This window comes from Molothrus ater, chromosome 12, assembly GCF_012460135.2.
Source record: "Molothrus ater isolate BHLD 08-10-18 breed brown headed cowbird chromosome 12, BPBGC_Mater_1.1, whole genome shotgun sequence".
In the NCBI taxonomy this organism is placed as follows: domain Eukaryota; kingdom Metazoa; phylum Chordata; class Aves; order Passeriformes; family Icteridae; genus Molothrus; species Molothrus ater.
The window spans coordinates 11,865,433-11,891,328 of NC_050489.2; the positions used below are offsets into that span (position 1 = coordinate 11,865,433).

The 25,896-nt window shown below is 39.9% G+C and overlaps 1 protein-coding gene across 2 annotated transcripts in view; it reads right to left on the bottom strand.

Moving 5' to 3' along the window:
- SLC12A4 (solute carrier family 12 member 4) overlaps window positions 1–25,896 on the bottom strand; it is a 47,318-nt gene that overhangs the window by 14,775 nt on the left and 6,647 nt on the right. For both annotated transcript variants that reach the window (XM_036390231.2, XM_036390230.2), the window contains exons 2-8: window positions 12,259–12,353; window positions 10,839–10,970; window positions 4,854–5,000; window positions 4,232–4,286; window positions 3,767–3,897; window positions 2,894–3,135; window positions 845–1,059 (exon numbers count right to left, since the gene is read on the bottom strand). In XM_036390231.2, coding sequence (XP_036246124.2) covers window positions 845–1,059; window positions 2,894–3,135; window positions 3,767–3,897; window positions 4,232–4,286; window positions 4,854–5,000; window positions 10,839–10,970; window positions 12,259–12,353 — 1,017 coding nt within the window. The remainder of the gene's footprint in view (window positions 1–844; window positions 1,060–2,893; window positions 3,136–3,766; window positions 3,898–4,231; window positions 4,287–4,853; window positions 5,001–10,838; window positions 10,971–12,258; window positions 12,354–25,896) is intronic.

Here is a 25,896-nt window from a genome sequence, read left to right on the forward strand (position 1 = left end):
TATTATGGGTTTACAACTGAAAATTACAAATGCAATTCAGTGATCAACACAGGAAAACCACAAACATGTATCAATAGTCTATAGAAGTCTAAGCAACTTCAACTTTATTATTACTAAACGTAACATCCTTTAACCTCATACCTGCTTCAACCAAAGGAAATACACTGAATATTTTTATGAGCCACCACACAACACAGTAGCTCAGAGAATACAAAGCAATATCAACCAGTTTTCTAGACAGAAATGGGTTTGTTCTTCAGTCAGTGGAAGAATTACAGAATTATATGTTTGGCATTTGAAATGTCACTAGCAAATGCTGAGCCTTCTTGTAATCTTAGAAACCAGGCTGCTAGTTTGTGTGGAAATGGGAACCTCTGGCACTCAGCACCTGCTCTCTGGTGTTCATTTCAATAATGAACACTTTTCAATTACACTTTATTCAGGAGTGGGTGAAGAAGGAGACACATTATTTCTATACAAGTACTCTTATCTTTCAGAGCATAATGTTAACCTGTCTAAAGAAGAGAGCTGTCACTATAGAGTTCTGAAAAATTTTAATAACTTTTTCATGTTAGTATAACTTAAAATTACAGCTGACTTCATACTGAAATTATGAGATGAACAAGGGAAATTTAATTAATTTTACAGGACACAAGTACTGTATCAGCACAAAAGTTCCATCACCTCTTTTTCAAGGTTATAAGACTTTCTATATTGAAGATCATTTTCTTCACTGTAATTACATTTCTTCATTCCTTTTTTCTTAAACAGCAGGGAAGAGTTTGACCCATTTCAGCTGCTTAGCATGCCTCCTCTTTAAGGGGAAAAAAAGCTTCTACCATACCTATTAAAATGCCACTAGCAGCTCCTGGAATTCCTGCTATCTCCGAGACATTGTTCATTAGGAAATATTCATCACAGTGCTCCGTGGTTAAGTTTGTGCTGTGGCAGAAGAGTTCCCAAAGCTTGGAGGCCACAGTCATGTTATCCTTAACTACAGTTTTGGCACAAACATCAAACTGATCTCTTGACAGAGTCCTGTTGCCCAACATGCAAATCCTGGAAGGGAAACATGAACACCAGAGTTATTGAATGTAAATGGGAAAATTAAATCCACACTTACCCATACTTAATGTTTTATATCATGTGGAAACTTCCAGTGACTCTCCTGTGCTACATCATTTCTCACCTCCAAAAGGATGGTGGTAGCACAACAAGGACTGTATCTGTTCCCTTTAAGGGCCAGAAATACAAAGCTACTTTTTTGATTTATGGAATTTGATTGATTTATGTTGAACAATAAAAGGGAACAGTTAGGTCAACTTTTGGTTTTTTTGTTGTTTGGCATTGGTTTCTCTTTTTTATTAAACATAACTACTGGAGTGGAAGAAATGTGAAGAGTACTAGAATTAAAATTTCTACATATTTAGAATATCTAAAGATATTTGGAATCTCATTAGCCCAGTTTCTACACTGCAACACTTGAATTGCAATATTGACATTTTGGATTCAAAATTAGGAACATATATTAAAATCAATAAGCAAAAGTTCTTCTTGTCTGCAGATACTGTCTTTAATTGCTAAAATCCTCCACTGCCTGTTGTATTTCATCTAACCACAAACATCATTTATTTCAGCACTGAAAAACTTCTAAACCACTTGTCTAAAGACAATTCCACCAGATAGTGATGTAATGTAACAGCTTCCTGCTCCTAAAAGCTCATTTAGCTTTTCTTCCCACTGTCAGAAAACACCCACAGGAAAATAAAGCTTCTTTAATTTTAATTAATTTTAATTCCATTTTAATTGTTTCACAGGTCCTATTTATCACTGAAGACAGGAAAATGGAAAACACAAAAACAAGGGCTGTTTTTGCACATTTGCAAGCCTGTGAACTGTAACTTCCAAGAAGCCTTTCCCTATAAAATTAAAAATAAATACACTATCCTGTTACTTCAGAGAAAAAAAAAAAAAAGGATTACACTCCAACACTCCAAGAAGAGAGATAGGGAAAACATTCAAGAACAATCTAAGAGATAATAAGAGGGCTGTAGAGACATTGTTTTACTTCTACTCCAGTAAACCTTCACTGTTGTAAAACACTATAATCATTGGGCCTTAAATATCCAAAGGGAACACTTGAGGGCTGCAAGTACTGAGTTATGGTCAAAGCATTTCAAGATGTGAATAATTATGCAGATCCAACTCCCCTATTTCCATTCCATTCATCTCTTGTCAGCAGCATCAGAAAACAGTTTGCATTCCTGGTAAAACACATACATCCACATTAGTGCTGCCCCAGCTCTGAGTTGAAGAAGCTGATTCCACGTTGAGCTGCCAACATGCCAAGGAGCTCCTGCTGGGTGCAGGGCAGGCTCCTCACAGACAGGGAAAGCTCTTGTGGAGCCTCACACAGCCCCACATCACACTCCCAAGAGGTGCCCAGTTTCTCAGCAAGGAGTTGACCACACCAGGAATTTCCAGCCACAAAAGCAGCGTGTGGTGTCTGAGTGGCTGTGGAAAAGGGACCTGCCAAACTGCTCCCTAAGAGCTCACAAATAACCCAGCAACACCATCACTCCAACCCCAACAGCTGCAGCCAAGAGACTGGATTGGCTTTGCAGGAAGCAGAGCAGTGTCAGCCTCCATCAGCCTCACCACGAGACTTCCTTCTACCAAAACAGTATAAAAAGTGTAATAACATGTTCATTTTAGCCTGAGAAACTTCAGTTCCATGAGTTCTGCACACTGTCATTAAACACAGCTAAAAATATTGGAAGTAATTCACAAAAAAACATTGTATCAGGCACAAGCTTCAAGTAACCTACATGAAAGCAACCAACTTCCAGACCCACAGGCAAAGCTACAGCCCCCATCCAGAAAGGTTACTCACGGAAATTCAGGTGGATCAAAGATGGACTTGATAGCTCCAGCATAAATGGACAGGATGGATATCACTACACAGGCCAAGAAGAGGGAAGCAAATTTGTTGACATATTTCACACCTACAAACACCACCACTGCCATCAGGATGAGGAACACGGTGCCATAGACCCTCATGTTGTTCAGCATGGCACTGGATGCATCGTGGGCATCAGAGGGATGAAAAATTGCTGCTTGTGGCACAATATATGTCTGGAGCAAAGAGAAAGCAAAAGTGAGCTGGAGGAACACCAGCACAGAACTCTATGTTATAAGTATTAACTAGTTATTAGCTGCTTAAATAACTTCAGTATTTAAGCTCCACAGTTGGAAGACCACAGAAGTGACAGCTAAAATCAAAGGCAATACAGCCAATAGGAAAACATCTGCTTTTTTAGTAGTGACCAACTACAGTCATTGCCACTTTTTAGGGTATTTTAAAGTATTCAACAGTGCATATGTAGATTGGGATTGTGTACTATACTAGAAATCTAAATCACTTTGCATTCTGCAGCATGCTCTTCACTGGGAATCTTTTACAGGAAAAGTCAAGAGATAACAGCCCTTTCTATGTCAGCAGTACAACTGAGCCACCTCTATCAAAGCTGAGCATGAGCCCTGCATTAGGTCACTTTCATCTGTCTTGTCAGAAGAGCTCCCAGTCCGCACACTCGGTGTGTGCAGCTTCCAAAGGGAAGCACCAGAGGTAAAGAACTGCACACCAAGGAACTGGAGACCTTCCAGTCTCTTCTTGTTAATGGGTATGCAAATATGGGACAAGAGTATTGGGGCACTTTCTGTATGTTATTTGTCTTTAAAGCAGGATTACTCTGGTACTACTCACCAATAAAATCTCAATGGCACCAAGGATATACATGGCTCCTGCAAATGTTGTTCCCAAATAAAAACACAGCCCTACAGCTCCACCAAACTCTGGGCCCAACGACCTAGATATCATGAAATAGGAGCCACCAGCTGTGAAACAAGAACAGTGATAGCAAACTTATAATTTATCACTATAAATGTTTAAATATTCACAAAAAGAATACCACAGAATTATATACATTGTATCTGTTATTTAGAGTTCAACTGAAGTATCATTTTTGCTGGCACATGAGTAAAAACCAAATAAATTGATCTTTAGCTTGATTGATAACAAGAAGAAATATTAGATATTAATTTAGGCTTTGTATTCTGGATTAAGCAAATTTCTGTAGAATAAAACCATGTTAACAGTTTATAGCGACTTAGGTTTTGGGGTTTTTTTTTACCTTTTAACACAACTGAGACACTTGCTAACTACACTTACCTGGAACAACACCATTCGTGGCAATTGCACTCATTGATATGGTTGTCAACATAGTCTGGAGAACACAGGGAAAAGGAAGCAGTTGTGTCAACAACATTTTTTAAAACATAACTTATTTCTTGATAAAATAAGCTGCCTCTGCATATACGATACAGCATTTCTATTTATTCTGCCTCTCACTATCTAAAAGAAAACAAGGGCAGCAGGAATTTAATCATTGAGCTGTTGAGACTTCTGTTTGAGAGATGGCCCCTGCTTTATCAGGTCCAGCAGTGGGTGTCTGCAGACAAAGCAAGATAAGGGAATGCAGGTGTTCCTCCATCTGCAGAGCTGCGATTCCAACCAAGGCTGGTCCAGCAAAGCAGGCAGCCCACACCTGGGGCAGGCATGGAAAACAGCTATTTGCTGAACAAACACTACCTGTAAGACTGTATTTACACTACAGTTTGCCAGTTTAGAAGTAACAGTAAAAAAAAAAAAATCCTGCAGCTACGAACATGGCAAAAGTGCCTGACTTAAATCTGACTTTTCTTTATACAAACACCTACAATGCTGCCTCCCCAAGTTTCCCACTAGTTTCACAGAGGTTTTGTCACATGCATTATTGTACCTAAGTACTTACACAACAGCAGCAAAGCAATACAATCAGGAAGGACTGAAGAACTCCAGCCATTCCCACCATCCAAGTCAGCCGAAGGAAGAGAATGACCCCAAAGATATTCTGCATGCATGGCAGATACACCCCCATCAGGGTGCCCATGCTGGGTGACTGGAAAAAAAAATTATATTCATTAACTGAAATTATTCAAAGCAGAGGTAACCAAAAAGGCCTTGAAGTTCATTTTTTTAAAGGGTAGAAACCTGGGAAACCTAAGGTAGACACACTCAAATAGTGTTGTGCAGGACTTCAACAAAATACAACATAAACTCCAAAATCATGAATTTCTGAACAAAATGCTGTCCCTGTCACATACTTAACTAATTAACCTCAATATTTAACACTGACTAGTAACAACAGGAGATACATTTATTTGGTTTTTTGTAGACCCATAGAATTTTCAATATGAAACATGTCAAATGCTGCAGACCCCAAGACAGATCCTTACCTACTGCCCAGAGTTCACAAATTAGTTTCAAGGAAAACATACTTTTGTCATGTTACAATTAGAAAAGATGTGGAAGCAATATGGAGACATGGATAATGTATTTTCTTCCATTTTATATATTTCATATAAAACTAATGGTTCTACCCTTTCTTAAGTTCAATGTCAGCATCAGACTCTGAATTCTTTTGTCAGTGACTGAGAAAACACAAGTTACATGACTTCACAGGAACTGCACCTGACTGGCCTTCAACACAGCATCCTGCAGAAAAATCATCCAAAATAATGGCATCACAATGCCACTGGTGAGGACTTTATTCCAAGGAATATAAAAATGTTTGTTGCATTGGTGCACCTGGCACCAGCAGCATTTCAGAGTCCAAATCTCTGTGGTTTCCTGCCAAGATATTCCATTGCTTCTGCCTTTTAAGGTTTCGTTTTGCACTTAAAATTATACTGAATTCTAAAACACAGGGGGAATAGAGTGTAAAGGCTCATCCTTTTTCATACTCCCTTCTATAAATAAACATGAATTCCAAAACACATTAGATAGACAGCATTTAAAGAAGCCGTTGAACCATCATTCAAATGAGAAGGATATTAAAGGGAGATGACAAAACTTGTTCAAATTTGACTCCACACAGGATTAACTAGGTGCAACAATAAAAAGCTTTATAGACAAATGAAGTCATGAACCTAAAGCAACAGTATATAAGACAAGCCATAAAATGTGTGCCAAAAACTTTACATAAGGTAATTCAAGAGTGTATTTCATTACACAAAGCAAAACCCTTAAAGAATCACATGTTTAACATCACCAGGTCAAAAGCAACCAAGGAATTTAGTGCTTCAACTTGCAATTACATGTTACAATCCAGAATTTCCTCATCTGCACTAGAAACCTGCCCTGCCAGACATGAAACAAAACCGTGCCCAAGAACATGATCTGAACTGTTCTTCATTAGAAGTGCCAGGAGCTGCTGGCTGAATTTTTTGAAGTCAGTTTTGAATTCCTTGACTAAAACTGAAACAGATCCATCAGACTTCTCTCATACACACCACAGCTCAGGTGAACCTCCTGAAGGAAACTGGATGAAGAATCTTGTGCTGAGGGTTTGCAGGGGAGTTACCCTATGAGACCTGCAAGCACAGGCCAGAGCTGTTCCTCAGCTGTTCCAGTGCCACAGTACCAAAACAAATTAATTCCCTAAATTATCACCTGCCATTTTTTACAAATTACCATCCTAAATATCTAACCTGATCAGCTTTGCCAGGACTATGTATGAGGAAAAAATGAATTCTTGTCAGAAATGACACATGTTACATAAGAGTCCTGATCAGGGCAAGGTAAGGATTTTTTACTGAGTTATTCCACTGCTATAATTGAGGAGGATCTTCATGGAGTATTACTTACAGTGTACTTGCTTCAAGGAAAGGAAGGTGTAGATACTTTTGATTCCAACACTTTCATCTGATTTACACTGTGTCTTTAACCCCATAAACATAAATTCAGAAAGGAATAAATAGATATTGCTCAGCACAGGGGCTTCCCATTGCCACTTTGCCTCTCAGGGACACATTCCACACAATTTTATCATCATCTATGTGACCATTCATCCATCAGTCCCTCCCTCACAACACCTCTGAGCCCATCAGGTGAATTTATCAGATATGTGGCTATCTCAGGATAAAGGAGTTAATGAGTTTGTCAAAACTGGCATCTGAAAAAGAAGCCCATCCTGTTGCTCCTCCACAGGAGAAGTAAATACACCATGGTTTTTGTGTTTTCTACATGTCAGTCCTCCACACACTAGGAAAGCAGCTGAGATTTCAGCCTGCCCTTTACACACCTCCCAGCAGCTGCTTCCTCTGCATAAGAATCCACTTCAGCTCAGCTCTTTCCTACCTTCTGCCCTATGTGGTCCCTGCAGCTTTGCTCCACTGCTCCATTATCTTCTCCCCCACCCTCCCAAATGGCCTCTCAAGCCTATCAAGTTACAAGCTCACTTCAACCACAGAGGAAGAGAAATTGTGCATTAGTTGTCCACTTGTGAGACCACTGCAGAGCAGAGCAGCCTAGAAAATGCCCAAGGGTCTGCTCAAGCAAGTATTACTAACTGTATCTCAGGCCTAAGAGTTTAGTCTGGATTATTTTACCCAATAGAAAAAAAGTTACTCATAAGAAAGAACAATATACAAATATTACTTGAAGCAGCTTGTTCACAGAAATATTTAACACCACTAATCTGCAGTGACTTGATCCTTTTTTTCATCACTAAATGATACTAAACCAGTGCTGAAGTTTCAACAGAATGTGACCTTAAACAAGGGTATTATTATGTTCAGCCTCAACAGCAACCACATGAAAAAATGTAACACCCCATGCTGCATGAAGGAAATGAAAGAAAGACAATTTGAAGAACACCATTTTAGAACAACCCAGAAGGGACAGAAAAATCTCGAAAACAGTCTCAATTTCAGTGATGTAGATCATGTTTCTGTTCACTCTCATCAGCTGCAGACACATAATTTATGTAAATATTGATCTGAGTCTGAAGGACACTATTTCCATTGTGCCAGTGTGATGGGTTATTAAAGCCCTTGGCTGCAGGGCTGAGGGACATTGATCAGCAATGACAGCTCTCATGGTGCTCTCTAGCACGAGGACAGACAGCAGCACTGCCTTGAAATTAACTGCCTTGTTAAAGATACATGAACAAAAACAGTTTGTCTAATTTTTTCCATCATGAGAAGGGGATACTTCTATAGCACTGTGACTGTTAAGTGATTTATTGCAAAACTGTGTTTAGAAAAGAAAAAGCAACCCAATTTCCACCTTATTACATTGGGGTTGTGTCAATTTTACCTGATATGTGCCTAACAGAGAATGCTACTACCAAAAATATTTAGTGGGGTCACTGAAAGAAGATAAATGTTCATATCAAGATGTCTTGCACTGAAATGAATTTGAAAGGATGTGATTTGGCAGGCAGGGCTGTGCCAGGTCCCAAAACTGTGCCAGGTCCCTCACTGAGAGACCTGCCTTACCTGCTCAGAGAAATACAGTCACTTGCTGAAAGGATTGTTTTCCTCAGTTCATTTTTAAATATCAGATCTAGAGCCTGCTCACCTGCCTTGCTCCAGCTCTTGCCTGTGAGATGCCACTTCCAGCAAGTGACAGGCAGGTCACTCCTTGTCACACCAGCTGAGCACACCCAGGGCAGCACCACCAAGGGAGGGTTAACAGGGGTTTATCCACTTCAAACAGACCTGCTGGGGCTGGAATGGACTGCCAGGCTTCTGTTCTCATGCTCAAATGGGAAGGACAAGGTAACAGCAGCACAGTGATTTATACTGCACAGATGACTAAAAAGAAGTATGTAGAAGAACCCTGTTTGCACTGTTTCTGAATACCTTCAATCCATACCCTTGTCCAGTTACTGCTTTTAAATTTCCTGTGTTTAATGATTATAATTATTGGCCAAGGTTTTCAGTCGTCTTATATTCTGCATGATGGTTAAAATTTTATATTGCTTATGGCAAGAGAGGGAGAAGAAATTCAAGCTGCAGTTATGATATTGCAGCTGATGTAATTTATCCCAGAGACAGACATGCAGACAAAGGTTTGCCTAAGGAAACTGCAGTGTTTACACAGAAAACACTGAGATATTAATACAGCTTGATACTGTCACTTTTGGAAAGGTCACCAAGCCCATCCTACAAAAACATCTGAGAAGTCTGTGAACACACATTTCTGGGACATGGGAAAGCATAATTCAGGAAAACACAGTTATTAAACCTGAACTCCATTTTGCCATAGAAGCAAAGCTTTAATAAAGATAATAGTCCTTTTTAATGGCAGTAAACAGCTTGAAAACATGCAAGCATGAATCATACCTAAATGCAGAAATATTAACACCATACCATGCATGGTACTCCACCAGGGACTGAAAAGAAGTTCTCAATTTTCTGGTATTTGCCCCATTTTTACCTTGTGAAGTTTTATACACATTTGCTTTAACCAACTGTATGCTACAGTCCCATTGCCAAATTCTCCCAATCCTTTTTCTATCAGGGAAGCAAGAGACTAACTTCCAGATTGCTCTGCAGCTTACCCTGGTATTCTGCTCAGTCAATTAATAAGGGAATAAAGAGCAAAGTGATCAGAACTTCCTCAAAATCTCAACAACTGTATCTATTGTATCCTCCACCATTCTACTTTTGTCAGGGAAATAATCAATCTGCTTCTGACAGCAAGAGGATGAAAATTATTTTAGATTATGAAATAATACCACATTATTACACAATTACCCACATTAGAAGTTGATGCCTGACATTATTCTCACCAAAAGCATGCTAAAACAGAGATGCAGCTGACATTCCTCATTAGTACTGTGAAGGTAAAAACTTTGGACAAGACTCAGCCATTAATATAATAGCAAGTACCATACAAAAGAAAATCATAACTAAAATGTTTAAATTATCTTTTTAATGTCAGCTTATAGGACCAGAATGCAGCTACTTCACCCAGGTGACCTTAGCTCAGTCCTGTCATGATGTAAAATTAACCACAATATTGCAGCACTTTCAGTGGATGTGGTCTCAAATAAAATTGAATTTTAAGCTTCACGTTGACAAAAGAATTTTGTTATCCCAAGTGTACAACTGCAGCGTAAGGGCATTCAGCATGGGGTAACATGCTTGCTCCTTGAGAGCACAATTGGTTTGCAACATTATCACTGCCATCTCTTTCTGAAATGGCTCAAGCTTTGGAGGGCAGTGCCAGAAAACCTGCAGAATTCAAGTGCTATCTTCGCTTTTTTGGAAACCTTTCTTTTGACAGAACTTGTAAACAAACTGACAGGCCTGCAAGCCATAAAATGCAAGCACACCACTTGCAGGTGCAGCAGTAACCAAAGCACCTGCAGCTGTGCCAGAGGGGAGAGGAGCAGTTGAACACTGCCCTCCTGATAGAAATCAGCTACCAACAATCCAACCTCACCTGCTCCAGGGCCAGCCCCGTGGGCCAACCATCTAAATGCAGATGCTTTGGGGCAGAATTCAGTTGCCTAAGTGCCTGACACCAGAATGACTCCTGAGCTGCCCCAGGGTGTCCAATCTGAGCTCCACCCTCCACTCCAGACAGGTGTTGTCTCCTGCAAACCCTGTGTCGTTGCCTACCAGCCTTGTGGAGATGTGTCAGATACCACTGGGCAGCTAAAACAGCACCAGGAAAAAGCTGGGGGGTTGTTAAGTTTTTTATTTGTAGCCCACTGAAAGCCTTCTTATCTAAATGCACACCAAGCACAGGGAATTGCACTGCAGTGCAGCTGTACCCACCACATCTGCCCCAGCTCCTGTAACACCCTACAGCTTCTGTGGCATTTCTTTGCAACATTGTCGTGGCTCCTCAGAGAGGTTAAGAACGAGCAAAAGGGAGGCCAGTTCCCCAAAAATCCCACAGGGAATCATCAGTTTTGGCCATGGAGAGAATCTTTGCTTACTTTTGATACTTTCTTCTTCGATCCATCAGTACTTTCTGCTTCTTCATGTTCCTTGACACCTTGAGTAAGATTTGTGTAGTTGACCAACTTGCCAAGCAGAGATGACACTTTTGGTCGTATATCAAGCTCCTCCTGTGGAAGAAGACAACAAGTCAACTTCTGCAGTTCACAGCATTTCTGAAGAGTGGCTGGGATCACACCTTCCTAGGCATGCCTGAGGCTACCAGAGAACACACCAGAAAAATCATCCAGGAAATGACAATTTCACTGTGCCTCAACCGCTGGTGAGAGGTTTTAATTTTCTGAAAAGAAAAGGCCAAAATGTCTGCACCATGTGAATCATTCTCCTCAGGTGCTGAAAAGCATAATTACAGCAATGAAGAAGTCTGGGCCTTAGAACTGTGAGAAAATGAATGTGTAGCTTGCATGTATCTCTAATGTCAACTTACATCAACGGATATACTTTTAAAAAGGTCAAGCTGCCAAACAAATCAGAGATTTAGTGATTAAATTCTGCTTATTGTAGACATGTATGCACTGATGATTTTATTACATTTTCCAAACTACATTATCTAATTCATGTGGATCTAGACAAAATTCCCAAAAGCCACACGTATGGAGGGCCTCCCACCTTTACACTCAGCCCATCCAATTTTGCTTCTGGTTTGGGGCAGGGGGGAGGAAAAAAGCCCCAGACCAAAATCATTCCCTTTCCCTTTCTCTTTAAAATTAAAGTCTTGCATGTCTGATAGCACAATAAGGAATTGCATGGTAAAGAGAAAGAACTTTCCACACAGGAAATAAAAACCAATTGAGAAAGATTTCACTGTCTGCAGCTTTATCATATCTTTAGGTATCACCTTGAACAGCTTCTGGTGGGATCAGTAGCATGATGTGCTTTGTACATGATGCAGAAATGGACCCCAAATGGGGTCACCTCTAAAGGGATGACATGAGCCAAGCATCCCTTTTCATACTCCTTCCTGTGATCTGACCTGCAGCTGACATGTTTGAAAACCTGATTACAATTCCTTCCAGAAAGGGCTGAGACAAGATGTACCTCCTGTTCAGGAGAGCAGCATGGCCTTTGGGATCCTGGTGGATCCTCCTTTTACTTAGTGCCACAGAAGAGCCTGCACACCTGGTGTGGTCCTGTGATATGGAAAAGGCCTCCAGCAGGAGTGTGCCCCTCCTTAATTCCAGGTGTTTACAGTCACACAGAGTTATAACTCTGCCTCACAGACCTGGCTGTCACCACACCTGAGCTCTGTCACCACACAGGACCTCCCTGCCCACTGGTGCCCCTGACAACAGATGGACACCCACAGACAGGCAGGTGGGGGAGAAAGATGTGCTCAATCCCTTCCATCATGGAAGAGCCCAAATCACACTAGAAGTACAAAAAACAGCTAGAAATTACCTCAAACAAGGCCAGATTTCTATCATAGTAATCACCTCCCTTGCCAGCTTCTGAACTGTTCAGGAAAGGACTGTTTTCTTTATGGTTGCCATGACCTGTGAAGAAAAAAAAAAAGCAGGTTTTGATAAGCAGAGAATGATACTGTAACCTTGAAGAATCCATAGGAAAAAAAACTCCTTTGGTAAAATGAACATGTTTCTTTTTACTATCTCAAGTCATACAATGTTAACAATATCAAAGGTGTTACTCTCAAGGTAGAATTATTTCTAATTCTACTCCTCTGTTTCATTAAAATAGAATAACAAGTCACCTCAAAGTAAAATTTACAAGTAGGGTCACAGCTACAATGCTATATTTGCCTTGTGTGTGCTCATACCTGTAACTGTTTTTATACAGAACAGTGGCAAGCACTGGGACAGCTCCTGTGCATTTAGGAATGACTGCTAATGGTAAGAGCAGCCTTTGAGCTGTGTGCCCAACCCAGTCAGATACATTTAGTAAGACTGAACACTTCAAAGACACATTCTGTAATGACAATACAAAACAGCTCCCAAAGCACCTTTTTAGTTCTTAAATGCTGTTGGTTATTCACTACACCCACTAATCCCCAGCCATTCAACACCCTTACTGTGTTCTGAACATTTAAGCTGTGCATTCTTCAGGCTCCTTTTATACTCCTATATTAAAACCTAATATAATATACACTAAAATCAGAGCATTCTCATATGCAATGAACAATGTTAAAAAAAAAAAGAACATGGTAGATGAGTAGAGTTTCCTGTAGCAAGTAGTAACAAAAAGAAAAAAAAACCAAAAAAAAAAACCAAAAAAAAAAAAACACCAAGGGCACTGTAGTTTAAAACAACCTCTGAGGGGGAAAAAATTAAATTGACTTCCATCTTCAAAATAAGTTCTTGGACCTATGTCTCCCATTACCCTCTGCTCAGCAAACAAAAATTCTTCTCTTTTGCCTGTACCTTTTCACTCCCTGCTCTCCCAGCCAATACAAATGAATTATTTCCAAGAGCATCTCCTTAAGAAAGGATTAATCCAAGAATACCTTTTTCTATTTACAAAAGATGTAACCACTACAGAAATTAAAAATGAAAGAAAAAGACATTATTATCTCAAATGAAAATACTACAAGTTAAAATACTCTACACTGAATACACCAAAAGCAAGAGATTAAACATCTGGATTTTTGGGTGTATCTTTTCAATGATTACAGTAATCAATTCAATAAGGCTACACTAAATTATTGTAATACAATTCAAGTGAAAATCTCTCTGCATTTTGAAATTTGAATCAACTTACAAAATTAACCTAACAGGCAAAGAGGAGAGCCCTCCCCTACACATAGTGATCAGCACAAACCACACTGTTACAAAAGTAATTGTTTTAAGCAAAAAAATTTTGAGAACATTCAGTCCTACTCTTACTGAGGGGAAGGCATGCATGGAAAGCAGCACAATTTTCTGGAAATTGCTGACAGGTGCTTTGAACAAAACTGTTGGAAAAACAATATTCACAAAGAACAGAGGGATTTTTAAGCTTCTGTAAGTAAATAGTAGCTGACCAAAAATATAGGAAAAGAGCAGCCTATTGTGTTTATGTGCCCAGTGCCCTTCTCACAGCTCTGACAACTGACCCCAAGATGTTCATGAGCAGCTGCCTTGAACAAGGGGGCACAGCTTATTTGCTGACCCCACCTACACGTAAGAGATGCTCACTTTGCTGCAATTGTAGAATTTTTTACATTACTAGAAAAACATCAGTAAGCTTAACAACACAGCATCAAAATCAAACAGTTATCAACTTAAGCAAAGGTTAAAATCTGCAAAAACTGCTTGCTTGCTGTATTTGTTATGCCTATACTGGAATATACCAGATCAATTTTGCTGCAGTGTGCTGCAGTCCCCCCATCCTGTTGTGGTTAAAGCACATTTACAATTTTTGCTGAGGAAATGGGAGTTATCTGCCATACCCCTTTTACTCATTAAATTGGACACAAATGATGGTGCAAATTATGACATCAACAGAAATACTGTCTGCTTGATTCTTCAAGACTCTGGTCTCTGCAGTATCTTCTCAATTACATTTATTAAACACAGCAAGGTCATGAGCAACTTTGGTTTGTTTCCTCAAGTCCTGTATTATACACTAGATTGGAAATCCAACTGTTCTGGTGACAATGTTTGAAATATCAGCCTGGATTTTTATCACTGAGTGATTTTTAAAGCAATTCTTTGCTGCCTTAGTTTTCCTCCTTCCATTGGGAACCCTACCTTATCACTGTCTCAAGTCAGCATAATGGGTGTTCTTTTACTTACAACACTTGGAGAAACTCTCAACCATTTTATGTACAAAATCCCACTGTTGCCAAGGTACATTCATACATTCCATCTCAGTTTTTTAAACAAGATTATAATTCTTTTGCTCTTTCTAAATGCCCTTGTTACCATAATCCACATAACCTCTCCTTAGTTAAAAAAAGATTACTTCATACAATCTCCTTGAGCCTGACTTAAAATGAATCTTCAGTTTTATTGTTATTATTTTTTAGATGCATCTTCATTTTACCACCAGTGAATTTTTCACAACTGATCTGTTCAGAAGACCTCTCTCTCTCTCTCTAAAGAGCTTCCATCTTCTCTCTCATTCTTCATTTACATCCTCAATCATCACTCAGACCCTTCCCATTAGACTGTCCTTCCAAATCTGACCCCTTGGCATGCTGGCTTCATACACCATCCTGCACACAGGAAGCCCAAACTGAATAGAATATTCAGCAGAACTAGTGACTGGAAATATAGCATTGATTTTGCAATTGCTAGGGTACATTTTCTTCTAGATGGTTCAGATGATAGAGAAGTACTACTGGCTTTTCACCACATTCACAGCACCAGCTCCATTGTCCTGAAATAACATACCTATGAATTACTGCAGACAATGCAAAAATAAAAGTGAACTTTCCTGCTGACCTACTGAAGTGCCACTTTAAAGTCCCTCTCAAACACTGTACACTTTCCATAGGAAGTAAAGGAGTGTAAGTTTATATGCAAGTTCTTCACAGTGACATCCTAGTTCCACAAAGATGGAATAAGCAGAACTGGTGCTGCAGAGATGTGTGCTAATTCAAGACTCCTGCATTGCTAACTTAAATACAGCTAATTAAATGACAGCCAAAAATCACTTTCACCACAGCTGCACATTCAATGCAATCCCTTCTTTACAGACGTGTTCTAAATCAAAGCATTCCTCTCACTTTCTCTCTTCTCATATTGTGTTTCCATTCCAGGAGTAAAACCTCCAGCAAACAACCATTTCCTCAACAACAATCACAACTGTACTTTGACAAAACACACCAGAGACTACAGCACAGCGCAGAAAAAACTTTCTCCAGTACATTCCCTGTGCCAGTGAGCAAGAGCAGCAGCTCAGAGAGACTTACTTGTGACTGGAAATACAGACTTGATTTCATTCCCTGTGCCAGTGAGCAAGAGCAGCAGCTCCAGAGAGACTTACTTGTGACTGGAAATACAGAATTGATTTCATTCCCTGTGCCAGTGAGCAAGAGCAGCAGCTTCAGAGAACTTACTTGCACGGGAAGAGCGCGTTATCTCCATCAGCTTGGGGAGGGAGCGGATGTGACCTCGGAAAGCTACTCTAGGGAATTCCTGCCCCAGCTGCACCCGGGGACACTTCACATCCTGAGGCACCAAGTCTCCTGGGCAAGCACCATCCTGTGACATGTGCACAGTGCTCCACATCCTTAGTTATCAAGTCTTTGGTCCTGGCCAGCAGCTATGGTGTTAGTTTTTTCATCATGCAAGATTGATTTGCAAGGAACATTGCTCAAAGAAGGAGCTAAGTACTCTGCAACAGAGAATAATTTATTTGCCTCAGTCCCTAATTAATCTCAAATGTTGAGGTATTCAAGCTGTATTCCAAGTAGGTTAATGTTTCCTCTTCACTTGTTTCATTGCTTCTCAGTCTTCATTATCTTTCAATAATTAAGGCATTTTATTTCTGAATGCTACCAGTTCTCTTTCAAACCAGATAATTCTACTTGCAAACACCACACCAACTATATAGTTTATCTAAACATCTCCAGCAGAGTTCCCTGAACATTCTACTCCCCTACTCAGATATGGGCAGAGGTCCAGAGAACAAGTTCCTCATCCTGTGGATCACCTGAGTTCCTTAAAACATCAGAGATGATCCATGGAACAAAACCTAAAACCCTCAAGTGTGCATGCTCCCACACATGCAAACACACATGCTCAGGAAACAGAATAAAAGCAATAAATAGATGTCCAAGCTTCTGCATCACAGCCAAGCAAAAACACTGTGACTAAACTGTAGCAGATATTCTACTGACTGGTTTTACTTTGCTCTTCTCCAAAAGGCTAATGTTGTCTTTACTAAAGAAAAATAAAATTAAAAAGTATTAAGAACACGAAGGACACTATTCATGCTACTGCTTTCCTTCTGGAAGAGGATTAAGCCAGACAGACACAGTTTCACTGCTTGACAATGCTGAATGCAAGCCTTTTGTGCAAGCCATTGTGTTTTCTTAAGTAACTGAGGGATGAAATCCAGAATTTAGAGAGAATGACAAACAAAAGACATACATGAAAGTAACTAAAAGACAGATTAGAGAGCATAAATGAAAGCTGAACAATTCGGTACAGTGATACATACTTTACACAATATTGTAAAGAAAAGACCAGGAAGCTTCAGAATGATATGGTCTACTCTGCCAGACTAAAATAATCATTGAGAAGGTGGCAAGAGCAGTTGCATGACTTGACCTGTCAAGGTTTTATTTTTCTCTACTGCCAGTTTCTAAACTCCCTTAAAAAAAAAAACACCACTGCCTCCACTTCATCACATTCAGATAAAGAAGCAGAAATTAGTGCATCTTTAAAAAACTACAGACTCTGCCATCAGGACATGACTAACCCAGAAATGCTCACCTACTTATGGAAACTTCATCTACCTGGCAAGTGAAGACGTGCTGAAGGCACAGATGGACAGAGCCTGCCCTGCTTTAGTCTGACCCACACAGATAACCAAGTGAACAGAGCAATGCCAATCAAGCTACAGCAAGGCTAAAACATTTCAGAAAAAGCAAATTCTGAAGAGGGCTGAACTTTGCTAAGAAACTTCTGCCACTTTGCTTCTCCAGGCACATCAGAGCTGAGCTGATGGCAGCTGGCAGAGGCTCAGGAGGAACACAGCCTCCAACACACTCTGCAGGCAGGAAAGCTGCACAGAGCTCCAGACTCTGCTGCCACAGGTGAGGGTGGAATGCAGGGCTGCCACAACCCTCCCTGCCCCAAGTGCCAAGTCTTAAGTGAGGGACTAAATTTGTTCAGATAATTTCAGTGCAAATCAGAGTTCAAGTCAGAGCTGGAACTGAAATGCTCAGCTTGACCAAGAAACACATTGGTTTATTTACCCCTTGATAACCAAAAAACAGCAGGTATTTCCTAGAAAACCAGCTCAAAGGACAGCCCAACACTCCTGCCCTCAATGTAATTTAATTTCTGGAGCAGTGTAGAGTTAGTATCTCACTTGTAATTGTACTATACATGTACAGGCTCCTTTGTGTCCACCACAGTAACAAGCACTGTGATGAAATAGCCTGTCTAGCAGCTAACACCACATTTTGCAGTTATTCAGATACTATTTCACAAGTATTACTGGCCACAAAACCTGTGATAGTTAAGGGCACAAACTGAGCCATTTTCATGCACAGGGAACGCTACTTGATTTTTTTTTAAATTACAACAAAAAAAATTCATACTTATAATATTTAATCTACCAGTAACACCGGAATCTAAGATTAAAATCAGAGTTGATACCCAAGTAGCTGCTGCAGGTTTCCCTTAATATGAGCAATCTAACAGCAGGCTCTTAAAGCCAACTAATCACAAAGGCTCACTTCCCACTCAGGAGGAGATGGCTCAATTAGCTGACCCCTGGAGTGCCCCTCCTGTGCATGCACCTTGACACGCTGCAAATTACCTCTAAAGAGAGCCTAACCTGAATAAAACCCCTGATTTACAGATATTTTAGGACAGGCAAAATGTATCCCACTTTGGAAAGCAAGTTAATTCTGTTCTGACTTATTTGTGCTTCTCAGATGTTCATGTGTGAGTAAGTTCTGCAAATTTCTACACAAGTGGTAATTCAGACGCAATTTACTTTGATTTTTGAGCACAAAATCAAAATAGGTTTGCTGCACTTAACTGTTCTCACAAGAGCTAGAAGCAAATGAATACACCCAAGGTAGGTATTCTACTAGGAAAAAAAAAATGGAGAAACAATGGGTTTGCTCCAAACAGAAATCATTGCATAATCAGGTTTTATTAGTCAGGTTATATTGAGGGCATTTGTTCACAGCCTTATGGATAGATTTTTCATACAAAAAGCTGTCCATGCCCATTTTTATCACACTTTGGGGGTTTGGTTTGTTTTTAACAGCTCTTGAGACACCATTTCCCAGATGTCAATGAGGATCATGCTCACACTGCTCCTCCCAAAGGCTGTGTGATGCTCAGGGTGCTCTGCTCATCACTCACAGGCCGTCAGCACCTGCAGGTCTGGGAATTGCTGAGAAACAGAAAACCCTCAACAAGCTGCCCAAGAACCCTGGTATCTCCAATGTCAGCAGCCAAGCACTCAGGAGTGCTGCTGGAGTAAACCAAGAGACTCCCATTCTAGGATAACCTAAGAAACATGCAGACAACAATTTGATTTCAAATACATTCCAGGTCTGCTTCTATTCATGTGGTGCCTCATATGTGGCTGGACTAAACAAAACTCATCCATTCTCAGAACTGTTATGGAATATTTTTCTTGGTTCATTCGTGAGGCTATACCAAATAATTCAATGCACTATTATGCTTTTGCAGATATTACTACCTTGACATTTCATTAACAGAAATCAGACATTGCTTCTTTTCTTAAATTACTTTCAACAATTTAGCAAAAATCCTAATCCAACATCAGCAGCAGTCCAAAATAAAGATAAATTTAAGCAATAATAAAAAAGGCAGCCTATTAGAAATATTTGTGTCTCCATGGACAACACACAACTAGCCAGAAACACAAAGAATTTCTAAAATGAGAATTCTGGTTACAAACTCATTTATGGCAGCAGAACAGGCTGCTGACATTACAGGATCTGATAACAAGGAATACTTATTTCCCCTTTAGCTACAAAGTAGTCAGTAGTACCCAAAGCACTTTTTTCGTGAAAAAACAAAGTTATGATTTAACATCCATATTTTCAAAAACTGAAAACAATAATTCCTTTATTTTGCAGTAGGAAAAAAACAAAAGTAGCAAAGAGACATTCCAAGCTCAGAAAAAAACATTTCTCAAAATGTTTTGAAAACTCCACTAAGTTCTTGTTTTGAGGCTGGGCTGGTTTAGGTGTGGGATTTTTTTAATAGAATTATTATATTTACATCAGAAATAGGAGAAACAGGAAATAACCACTATTGCATCTAGTTAGACAAAACTCATTCACACCACAGCTAGGCATTGGTAATGAAATAACCAATTGAAATCTTTTAATGCCAATTCACACAAGACCTTGGGCTACCAGGTCATTTTCACTGAAGGTGGAGGAAAGCACAAGCTGTAAAATCCCAGCTGACCCAGTATTTTATCAAAATAAAGGCCAAAGTCACTCTAGATAAGAACCCACGCAACAATGAGGCTTATGAGAGGAAAGCACAGCAGAATGAAAGGACAGATCTTTCCCTGGAGAGCTTTGAGATCCTCTGTACTTGAAACACAAAAAATCAGTTTCACTGGCAACACTGAACACTCACTGTCTGCTCCAGACACACATTTCCATCAGAAACTGCAGCTTAAACACCAAACTATTGACAACCATGCTCATTTTAACAGTATATTATAACATTATTATGCTATGTAATAACACTATTTACTTCACTATTAATTGACACTGTCAATATAGTTTTGAGTTCACTGGATTTTACCCAACTAGTAAAGCTGTGATTCTTAAGACGTATTACATACGACATTGCAGTACACATTTATCATCAGCAACAGTGATGGCACCTATAAAAGTGACACAAACAAAGCATAACTGTACCCAAAAACTAAAATAAAAAGCTGTATTATTGACAATATAGCCATTCCTCTGAACCAGTTCAGAATTTAAAAGATGGCACTTGCTTGTGCTCTGCTTGAAAGGAACAGCCAAAACTTTCCCAGGCAATATCCTATGCAAAAGATAAGCTGGAGCAGAGTACAAAAATAAGTATACAATTAAGCACAGACCTTGGATTTATCCCTAGATAAACACATGTGAAGTCTTCTACTGTACTTTTCACAACTGAATTAGAGAACAGCCTTGCCCATCAAGTTGTCTGACCCTACACAACTCAAAGGATGTAACAATTTAACAATCCTGTGTTTCAGAAAGCATTATGACTATTTTTCAGTTAAGATACACTGATAGTTGCAGAACACTTATAATTCTTTGCAAGTGCTAATATCAACATAAAACACTTACCCTTTAGCAACAGTTCTTTGACATTTTCAGTAACTTGATTTACCATTATTCGTCTTCCAGCTCTTAGCACATGCTTTAGTAAATGCTTCCTCTGTGAAGTCTTGAGGATTGGACAACTTTAATAATATTGTATTTCCAAAAGAACTGTTTCTACCTACTATGACAAAGTGCTGGCTGCAATGTTGAATTGGACTGATCTCTTCCAAGAAGCAAAAGGTCCTTACAGAAAGTTAAGCTGACACTGATATAATCCTGGCATTATAATCCTTTCAACACCAAGAAAATACACAAATATCAGGATCTTAGTGAAAATGTTGCTTGTGAAATCCAAGCTCAGCCACAGTTAAGAGGCACACTGCAGTTGTTTGCACACTTATTCAGAAAAGTGTGCCACAAATCTGCTGCTTGCTGAGTGTGGAACCAGAGAGGGTTTTAAACCTGCTAGTGCCATGAAAAGTGGAGCTCTGTGACGTTTGCCCTGCAGGCATTTCAGCTTTCAAGTGAAAACAGTGATCTGTTTCTTTCCATCTTCAATACATTAGACTAGGATGACCCATTAATGGATGAACCACATGTGAGATCACAAAAAAAAAAAAAAAATAGAAACAGCAGGATGAAATGGGAGGTTTATATAAGATACACAAGAAATACTAACTTACTGATTGTAAGCCCTTCATAATTCCCAGAGCCCCCACCATTCTGCCCATGCACAAGGAGATGCTCTGCGTACCAGCACACCCCTCACTAAGACTTGCTACATGATGAGGTAGGTGCAGTCACCAGGAATACCTGTGTAATTAAAGATGCCAAGGCACTTTTGAGAAATTGGATTCAGGAACTCACATCACTTGGGAGCTTTCATAATATAACCTGATAACCTGTCACTGCCAGATGAAACAAAAATCCCACTGTAAAAACAACCTTTATTTCACTGTAATCCACTTCAGAGGTTCTTTCATGTGCAACGGCTCCAGAACCATTTCTCACGATTATCCTCCCTGAAACTCCATCCCTTCACATGCATGAGGGCACCTCAGATACAGCACACCTTCTATCAAAACACAGGGAGCAGCATTCTGGTATTTTCCCTGCCTCAGGAAAAGCCTCTTGTCTTGCTACAAAATGTTTCCACTTTCTCTGAAAGACTGCAACATACATCTATGAGACCAGTATGCAGATTCCATGCAATATTCAATTCAAACTCACATTTCTTTCTGAGACCAAATACAGAAAATTCTTTTCAGCCCTACACATGTGCAACTGACCATAGCTTCACAGCAGAAAAGAGAAAACAACAAAAACAAGCCCAAAACCACACACCACTATTTTGGATGTACCTGTTCCCTCCTCCAGCTCAACACAGGGCAAAGAAACAATTGTGCAGGTACAAACCATGGAGTGAGAGAAAGCAGATGGGAACAGTGACCATAAAGGCCAGTATTGCCACCAGCTCAAAAAACTTCCTGCAGGGAACAAGTGGAAAGAAATAAGGTAAGAGCCAGGATGCTAAATCTGCTCCAGAGATGCAGAAAATGACAGAAGAAGATTTAATTACTTTGAACATTTCAATGCATGTACATTCTGTGTATTGCATATTACACAATGTACATTCACAGATATCTATCTACTATCATCCACTCCTGGAAGACAGCAGAAAGACATTGGTAGCCACTTCAAGCTGATTGTGAAACCCTGAATGTGACTGATTTTAAGTCAGTTAACTCATACAGAAAGTGCTGAACATCAGATATTTCTTCCATATGAGAAATACTGTGTTCCATGTGGAAACAAAGTTCATGAGAGTTTGGTTTTTTTTAAGCCAAGGAAAAAGGAAAGGGGAGGGTGTTTCAAGGAGAAGGAAAAAAGAAGTTAAGCAAATCCAAGGATGACCTTTCAATGTGAAGTGCTACAAACAGCCAAAACTCACTATAACTCTGGTCATAATACTTAGAGAAATTACAAATCAGCATGATACTTCTCCAAGCAAAGAGTCACTCCTTCCCACTGAACATCTCAGAGGGTGGAGAGAGCTCTGACATTGCCCATGATAAAGAGAAAACCACTGTTCTTCTTAAATACAAATATTTTGACACACATTTACAAAGAGCCCACAAGTCTCACAGAACAGCAGCACACGTTTCCCACAGTGCAGCACAGCACAGATGTCAGATATCTGGAGAAGCCACAGTGGCTTTTACCATCATTTTACAGAAAGTTCATCTGTTTGCAAGAGCACCAGAGCAAAGTGGGTATAACACAATAGCTTAGAGAAACTCTTCAAAGAGCAATCAGCAACATTAGATCACTTTTCTGCTTCACCAGTCAGGAATTAGGCACTTGAACACCATCTAAGTCAGAAAACACTCCAAGATGTAGAATAGTGAGTTTGCTCCTGCTAAATATATGCTTCAACCAAAAAGTCTACAATACAGTGTCTTAAAAGGGCAAAGGCAAAATACTGCAATTAAATAATTCTCTCTGTGTTGCCTTGAGTCACAGCTTTAAAGCTCCTTGCCTGTGTGCTAAAAGGCATTTTAACACAAGGCAGATAATCATCCCACTGTCTGGTTACACAGAACTGGGATTTACCAAACATGGCTCAACTGTACCTCCTCTCATGACTGGCCACCATGTGTCAGAAATTAACCCCTGACATTGTCACCAGATTTCCTGGAACACAGAAACACATCAAGAGTGAGTGGTTTTGTGCTGGCCTAGACAAAGAAGACAAGGTAAAAGTGCCATGCAGGAGCTGAAGCAAGGATTGGCTTGTGATGCTCTCAAAGCAGCCATGCCCCAGCACAGGGTGCAAAACACAAACAGGAATCAAAAGGAAAGGAAAGGATGCTGTTGAGGGGATGGGAGTGGCCAAGTGGCACTACTGCCAAACACTTCACATTGTGAATTCACAGACTGGACAGTTAAAACCTTAGCAGAACAAAGCCCAAAAGATACAGGAGCAGAAGGTTCTAAAATCAGATCTGCAAGACAATTAATGAACTTGTACCTTTGTGTCAGTTCTGGACACAAATAGATACTACAGTAAGTAGTAGAAAAAGAAAGACCAATTGTACTATTTAGAAGGGGATCAGCAAGACAAAGCTCCTGAATGCAAAGGGAAGGCAGAAGAGAAACAGTAATGTGCTGTCCTCCATCAGAGACAGCAGCAGCTCTGCCATCCTCTAGAATTACCCCCAGTCCTGACTCAGATCTGACCAGAGCTGGACTTTGCACACAGTAACTAAGCTCAGGGCTACTCAGCTTGCAGAGACAGGGTCATAAAACAAAGTAGCATTGCTATAGATAATTTCATGGAAAACAATTATACTGCAGGGCATAAAAACTGTGTTTAACTGCAGCAATCAGCAATGCAAAGCATGCAAGAGCAAGTCTCAACAAATTTGCCCTTCTTAACTCAGCAAATGAGCAGCTTCTAATGGCACACCATAAAAATCCTTTTTTCCCTTTGACATGGAAGTGAAAGTCAGAAGCTTGTATGGTCTGCTTCATGATAAGAGGGTAAATGCAGTGATTGAATGATGTTCCTAATCCCTCAGATAAACAGAAGAAATTGCTGGCTACTGGTAGGAGATGAAACTGAAGGCTGGTAATTAGACTGCAGGGAAAAAATCCCATGTAGTCTTGTTGAGGCATAATTACCTCGAACCTACCCACAGCACAGAGCGCCTCTGCCCTACACCCAGCTCTGCCAGGATGTGGTTACACAATTCCTGCAAGCCAGCCTCCAGCAGCAGCTCCCAGCTTTGGTTCTCCTTCTGAAGCAATCGATGGATTGCATCCTCATGACAGGACAGATCATGTGCCAATCGATGAAAGAGCTGGGTTTCCAGGACAATGCAGGTCACTTGGGTGGAGAGAAAGGAGCAAATTAAGCATTCTGCATTCAAGAGGATGGACCTGTGGGCCAAAAACCCAGGAGACATGAGGCAAACCCAAAATGTGAATACCTGTGGAAATGCTGACCATGCCTTAGACAGAGGAGCCTCCTGGCACAGCACTGTGACCATCACACAGAGGTGGGATGATGATCACCCTTTCTGCACCCCCAGCCACCTCCTCCCTCACCCCTTGCCCTGCCTGGCACTGGCCTCTCATCTTCTGCTCAGCAAAATGCCATTTCATTTGTATTTCCAATAAGTCTAAAGCTGCATCCAGTCAGCAAAGCGTAAGTGCCAACTTATCAAACTTCCCCATTCATCCATCAGCTAATTGAGTAAAAGCTTTTTGGGGCAATTAGCACTTTATTCTGCATCTCTCTGTCCTACAGAGCACAAAGAAGATCAAAAGATGATTAAGAAAGAACTCCACCTGGTACCTTTAACAGCAACAAAAATTTGAGAAAATGTATTCCCAGATCTGTTCTGACCTGTACCTCTGCTGCTCAGACATGATTTAACACTGCTGGAAAGTAAACAACTTTCTTTTCCAAGCCATACCTAGAACCCACCACAAAATCTAAAGCCCTATTAAAAGCCTGTTAGGAAAAAAATACTACTCCATTCACTCCAAGAACTTCTTTATATGCTTCAGAAGTGACAGTTGTGAAATAGCATTTAAAATAAAAGCTACAGGGAACAAATAGGCTGTAAACAGGCTACAAAATAACCTCCAGAGACAGTTACATACATATATATATATATATATATATATATATATATATATATACAGTTACAGTATACAAAATGTTGGCATATTCAAATTCCAGAGGTTTATCCTACATGCATTGTAAGGGCTGTATTTTTGTGTAGACCTTTTAAATTTAAAGACAGACATTTTAACTGTCATGTATTTGAGTCTGTGAAAAGACTAATTTTTGTGTGTATGTATTTTATGTTGCTTGCTTAAAACAAAGATATTGTTTGCTTGGCAATTGCTACAGCAGCCACTGTGAAAGATGCTCAGTCCTCCATGCACGACAAAATCCAAGTATGCTGAAAGAAATCATCCAAAGCAGCTCAACTGAGAGAACAAGAACAGTACTACCCATTGCTAAGGGATCACTTGGCAGCATTTAAACAGTTGCCTATTGAAAACTAATAATTAAGAAAGAGGTTTTA